The sequence below is a fragment of the Dreissena polymorpha genome, chromosome 8 (genome assembly GCF_020536995.1).
Source record: "Dreissena polymorpha isolate Duluth1 chromosome 8, UMN_Dpol_1.0, whole genome shotgun sequence".
In the NCBI taxonomy this organism is placed as follows: Eukaryota; Metazoa; Mollusca; class Bivalvia; order Myida; family Dreissenidae; genus Dreissena; species Dreissena polymorpha.
In genome coordinates this window covers 74885227-74892049 of record NC_068362.1, presented here as the reverse complement: position 1 = coordinate 74892049, position 6823 = coordinate 74885227, and the positions used below count along the sequence as shown (strand labels likewise).

Here is a 6823-nt window from a genome sequence, read left to right as displayed (position 1 = left end):
TTTAAGATGACCGATACTACGGATATACTCAAACACATGCTATCAAATTTAAGCAGGCTTAAAAAAAATTTCAATAGAAAAACTTTTCATGGGCCGTTTTATTATTTGGACAATGGCCGATCAATATAAACATAAATTTCGTAACGCGGAAAAAAATAATTGCAACCTCAAGATTCTGCATACGTTTTCGGCATTTATTTCGTATTCTTCATAAACCATATAAAACAAACTAACCAATGTTCAGCAATCCGCATTCACTATCGTGTGCTCGTTGTTTTATTTTCCCGCAAAAATGTCAAGCTTAACCGGATGTAGGTCAGAGTGAATGCAATTTTAAGGTGCGATTTTATCAGCTGTAAGATAATGCTTCAGAATAGATCTCTGGCTTCAGTTGGTGCGGGTGACATATGCGATAAATATCATTGATTGTTTTAAAGTCTATTAATTCGCAGAGAAATTAGTGGTCGGCTAAGCAATTATATTTCTTAATGATATAATGGACATACTGTAAGTATAGCTCATTGGGTCATTGGCGAACTAAAATGGCTTGAAGTAACCCGGGGGTGACTAGAAGCCGTCTCTTGTCACCAAAAGGTGACTTCAAGCCGATTCATGTCCCCTTGGGGTGACTTCAAGCCGACCGGATGACTAGAATCGGCTTGAAGTCACCACAGGGTGGCATGAATCGGCTTCTAGTCACCCCAGGGTGACTTCAAGCCATTTCAGGTCGACAATGACCCAATGAGCGTAAGTATAGGTCCCTGTGTAAGGTTAGCCGTTATGATGCCAAGCTTCTCAAGCTTGTGACAAGTTACAGGACAGGCTATCGCAACAAGACGACCTTCACGCGGTCGCAGTAAGTCCGTCACTACTGCCGTAACGACATCTACAGGCATAACTCCTTTCTGACTGTTACTAGTTTCCGTGCGTGAAGCCAGCTTACAATGAACCTCACAGGCAGCTTACATTCACTGTAAAGTGCATATGTCGTCGAGAATTTTTATTCACATTAACCGGTAAGTTTAATTGATATTTTGTGAATCTTTGCCTATAAAATAAGCGAACATAAAAATACTAGGGAAGATATTTCTTTAAACGTTTGAAACATTTAAATCCAAATGAGGATCGGACACGTACATGATTCATTCGGAGTTGACAGTAGCTAATGATTTTATCACCTTGGTATCATGCTTGATAAGAAGTAGAGTTTAACCTGTCAGAACTACTAACGAGTGTGTCGACAAAACGTCAACGAACAGGGCCGGCGAGATCCAATCTAACATACAACTTCAGTTTTATCTGAGAGTTTGTCCATTCTTTCTTATCATATACTATAGCTCATTGGGTCATTGTCGACCTGAAATCGCTTGAAGTCACCCTAGGGTGACTTCAAGCCGATTCATGTCACCCTGGGATGACTTCAAGCCGACCGGGTGACTAGAATCGGCTTTAAGTCGCCCCAGGGTGACATGAATCGGCTTCTAGTCACCCCAGGGTGACTTCAAGCGATTTCAGGTCGACAATGACCCAATGAGCTATACTATATCATGTAGACTAACTATTATATGGTAGTTATTTAAAAGATTTATCTTAAGAACTTCTCGTTGAGACCCTTTTTCAAGCCATAGTTCAAATTTGCGCAGTTAAGCTTATAGAGAAAACATATACAATGGTACCTAATTAGAGTATGTTATGTTTTCTTCTTTTCGCACCTTTTACGCTAAATATTGTTTGAACACCGTGTGTCAATGGTATGAATTTACCAGAATATCTATGGGTTGGCTACAATAGTACAAGTTAAACGTGTTTAAAAATCAAGTACATAAAATATACCCAACTATAAGCAATACATTCGGTATTGTGTTAACAGACTCGTCTGAAAGAAGGTACGGGTATTGGTCTTTTGGATTTACCAATTCTGCACTCACGGCTGTGGAAATCGTTTCCCCGGTCTTTTGCCTGAAAATGTACTTATAGAAATAACATTCACTAAAATAGTTTCACGATATGCTCAACAATTTAAAAACGTTTTATATAACTATATAAACTATAACAAAGTCTTTCGGGAAATCAACAATAACATGGAGAATATTCAAGGACCTAATGCCATTGTGTACTGGAAGGTGAGTTAACATTTTATCCAAATCTCGTGCCGTCCCATTATAAAGTGGCCTACTTTAAAACAGTGTTTGTCTGCGATTGTGCAAGTCTAGTTTCAATTAAAATGAATATATAAGCTTTTAAACAGTGTGATGAAGTAAATGTATCATTTTACTTCTTAGAAAATCTATTTCGCGTCAAAGCAGGCAATCTCTGTAAATAGGGTTTTGGCAGTAAAAGTTCGACATAGCACAGTCCATCAATAAACGCTCAAAACATTTATCTTTTTATCATAGCTCAAATGAAAAAAATCTAGGCATTTCAGGCTCGCGTGTTATAAAGAAAATGCACCACGTGTATGAAAGGAAATATCTATTAAAACATCCTTTATAGTGATATCTGTATCAGAAGAGGAAATGAACAATTGAGGAATATACTTCACATTCGAACGTACGTCGGAGAATCCACAATGATTTAGTAAAAATACCAAGAAATCAGTTTATTTAGGCACCATGCCGCTGATCGTTAAACCAACCATGATATCGGTATATATAAACACCTATCAATCAAAATGTCCACGAAACCACCATCAGTAATAGAGCATGATGTTTATAAACCTTCAAACAAGTATGATGATGGAAACGGGGTGGGGGACGACCAAACAACGGAACTATTTATAAATATATCGTCTAAAATATCTGTTTAAAAGTGCTTGCCAGCGTTAACACTTTTGCATCATTTACTGTCCTGTAAGGAGTCTAGCGAAGTTCATATTCTGACCTTGCAATTTCTCATCACCTCAGTTCATGATCCAGATTTGACATTATTAATTGTTATCTAGGCAGACCAGGGCTAATTCTCGCCATAACTAATAAACTCTGACACAATGATGCCACAAATGATTGAGAATAATAAAAACCATATTAAAATATGGCAAATATCATCATTAAATATGCCTTATTCGTGACGGTAACGAAGCCTTTGACCTAAAGTATACACTAACAGTATAGTGACTCTAACACTAAAACGAAACAAGTGACTATCGTGTTAACAATTGCAGAGTTTGCATGTAAGGGTGACCTAGAAACTGGAAGGAACACCTGTGCTTATTTCAACGAATGACATGCCCGAACTCATGAACTCATGGCAACCATCGTCACCAGTACAATAAACGTCGCTCAACACATTTTACAACATGTGACTCCTGACACGTTTATGCAAAAATTTCACGGGATTTTCCGTCTTCTTAGCGTATATAAATGCTGTTCATCTTCTATAAGTCGCACAAGGGAACGCCGGTCTTAGAAATTCTGCAGTCTGAATCCTTAAGGTAAGTCATATTTCTTTCATGTGGGTTTAGAAGGTATCATTTGTTTCATTGATATTATTTAAGAGTCGTATGTGAAAAAAAATAACAAGAATTCCAATGAAGATATTATGATAGAATAAGCCGTTCAATGGATCGTAGCTGTTAAAGGAATCTTTTCACGCTTTGGTAAATTGACAAAATTGAAAAAAGTTGTTTCAGATTCGTAATTTTTCGTTTTAGTTATGATATTTGTGAGGAAACAGTAATACTGAACATTAACCATGCTCTAATATAGCCATTATATGCATCTTTTGACGATTTTAAAACCTAAAAATTATAAAGCGTTGCAACGCGAAACGATTGAATAATTTGGAGAGTTCTGTTTTTGTCGTTAAATTTTGTGAAACTACGAAGATTGCTTATATAAGGTATAAAATACGTCTAGAATGTGTACTCGGCGGAATAGCTCAGTAGGCTAGAGCGGTTTTACTTCAGGACTCTGGCAGGACTCCAGGGGTCACTGGTTCGAAACCTGCTCCGGGCAATGTTCTTTTCCTTTTTTTATTTTTTTTCTTTATTTTTTACTGGAGCTTTTACGATCTAATGTTTACATTTATCAATATAAAGCATTTAATGAATAAGTTTAAAAAAATGCCAAAATCTGTGAAAAGGCCCCTTTAAGGTTTTCGTTTTTCGTAGAAGTATTGGCAGTTATGATAGAAGGTATTATCTGATAACATCAGAACGATAACGTCTTTAGCATTTTTTTCGACGTATTCAATAAATGGACCGGTATATGTGTAGTTTTTATTTGGGTTGTTATATATGATGCATATTTGTTGATTTCATTTTAAGATCGATGTCATGAATTGTCAGATCACACATATTTTCACAAGTGACGGAGAAAATCGAAACTTCATTCAAACGGACCTTCATGCAAAACGCCTATTTAATTGTTTTAATTTTCTGTTTTTACAAATTGGTTAGAGAAATTTACAATAGGAACTCGAAAGGTTACAGTTGCTCCGTTATGAGCGAAGAGCCTAAAACGCATATGTTAAATGCACGCCATAATAAGTAATTTAGTTAACAGCACCAGATTTGGTAGGATTTTATTTTATCCGTTTCAGTATTATATAATGAAAAGTAGTGTCATTTTCTTTTACATTTTGGAGATAGTTTAGGTTCATAATAAACAAATAATTAACTAAATAATCACGTGGTTGCTTATGAAGGCAGGGATTTAATCCAGCTATGCTGGTTTCCGTCAAATCTCTGCGCGGAGGTTGATCAATCTTCACGCAGAGTTGTCGTTCCTTGCTATCACATACAATTTGTCGAATTTGACTCACCTACCGGTATGCTGGAATCTCTGCGCGGATGTGGTCAATACATTATTATCTAGTGCATCAACAGTCTAAAAAGACAATCGTATAATTATATATGGGCATAATACCTAAAAAATGTATTCTGTTTCAAAATAGCAACAAAACATACTTTGAACTTCAGCGAAAATAACGATAGTTTATTTAGAATGTATTTGAGTACGGCCACATTGACCTGGTTCTTTACCTGGCACTATTTAACTGCGTAAAGATAAAGTATTATTGAATTGTTTTCTTTATAAGCACTCGGGTTTGTTCGTGCGCATTTTCCACGAGTGTAGTGAGCTTCAATCGCCTTCATTACGGAAAACAGTGTATTAAGCGTAACGGCATTTAACTGTATTCATGCAAAAATGCCATTACCAGGTTAAGATTGGCGAGCTATACTCAAACATATTTTTTTACAAGGCTTTATTTTTTGTTATAGTTAACATTCATATTTTACATGCAATGATATTAAGCAGCAATCAGTTGCTTAATTATACTGTCTTGGCAGCTCCCCAGAACCATGAAGTTCCTCTGCTTGCTGCTCTGCTTGGCTGTGGCCAATGCGTACTACAAGGGCGGAAAATACGGTGGAAACTACGGGAGCGTAGGAGGATACGGAGGCGGTTACGGTGGAGGCTATGGCGGTTATGGAAACCAGGGTGGATATGGCGGCTATGGAAACCAGGGTGGATATGGCGGCTATGGAAACCAGGGTGGATATGGCGGTAATGGAAACCAGGGCAAATATGGCGGTTATGGAAACCAGGGTGGATATGGCGGTTATGAAAACCAGGGCAAATATGGCGGTTATGGAAACCAGGGTGAATATGGCGGTTATGGAAACCAGGTCAAAAATGGCGGTTATGGAAACCAAGGTGGATATGGCGGTTATGGAAACCAGGGCAAATATGGCGGTTATGGAAACCAGGGTGGATATGGCGGGTATGGAAACCAGGGTGGATATGGCGGTTATGGAAACCAGGGTGGATATGGCGGCTATGGAAACCAGGGCAAATATGGCGGTTATGGAAACCAGGGTGGATATGGCGGCTATGGAAACCAGGGCAAATATGGCGGTTATGGAAACCAGGGTGGATATGGCGGTTATGGAAACCAGGGTGGATATGGCGGTTATGGAAACCAGGGTGGATATGGCGGTTACGGAAACCAGGGCAAATATGGCGGTTATGGAAACCAGGGTGGATATGGCGGCTATGGAAACCAGGGTGGATATGGCGGTTATGGAAATCAGGGTGGATACGGCGGATACCAGGGAGGTTACGGGGGATATGGATCGTATGGAAATCAGGGATTCTTCGGTGGCAAATACTCCAAGGGATGGTATTAAACATCTCAAACAATCTATCACGGTAAAAAATAGTGTTTTTTTTTCAAAGTCTTTGATATTTTATATTAAATAAAACAATCGATGTTCTAAAGTTTATATGGGCACATGTGTACATGTATTTATGAAATTTTATCCAGTATATAGTGCCATTTATTTTTTAATGTCGCTCCAGATGATCTAACATATATATATATATATATATATACTCATTGATTCGTTTGTATATGTTCCAGAATTGGTGGACCACATGCAAGACGCGAACAAACGACTCCGATATATATGAAAAGATGTACATATACCTAGAATTGTTATACCTGCAAGTAAAAAAAATAAAATTAATTTATGCAACGTTTATTCCAATGTCGGTTTCTTCTTCTAAATAAGACTGTATATATCATAAATGGTCACTGTTAAACAATAATTAGAATGCGTTGAGTTAATATTATACTGATTACAAAAGCACGTTCGATCTTTGTAAATATCGACAAGAACATCGAGAATAAATAGTCCCTAAGACAGAGAAAAACGTCTACAGTTAGACGTGCATTATATGAGTGCTACATATAAATATTGTAAAGCGACGCAAAACTTGCATTATGTCTGACAAAACATAAAGTTGACCATAGGTACTTGCAAATCAAGCATCATGTCGACCAAATATGAGGATACATAATACTGTTAAAGAAATGCACA

The 6823-nt window shown here is 37.5% G+C and overlaps 1 protein-coding gene across 1 annotated transcript; it reads left to right on the top strand.

The window, feature by feature from the left end:
- Positions 1-683: 683 nt before the first annotated feature.
- LOC127842875 (uncharacterized) lies at positions 684-6479 on the top strand. Its single transcript, XM_052372630.1, has 4 exons — positions 684-1016; positions 3161-3430; positions 5291-6152; positions 6364-6479. Exon 3 carries the CDS (start codon positions 5303-5305, stop codon positions 6128-6130), a length of 828 nt encoding a protein of 275 aa, XP_052228590.1. The 5' UTR covers positions 684-1016; positions 3161-3430; positions 5291-5302; the 3' UTR covers positions 6131-6152; positions 6364-6479.
- The last annotated feature ends 344 nt before the right edge of the window (positions 6480-6823 follow it).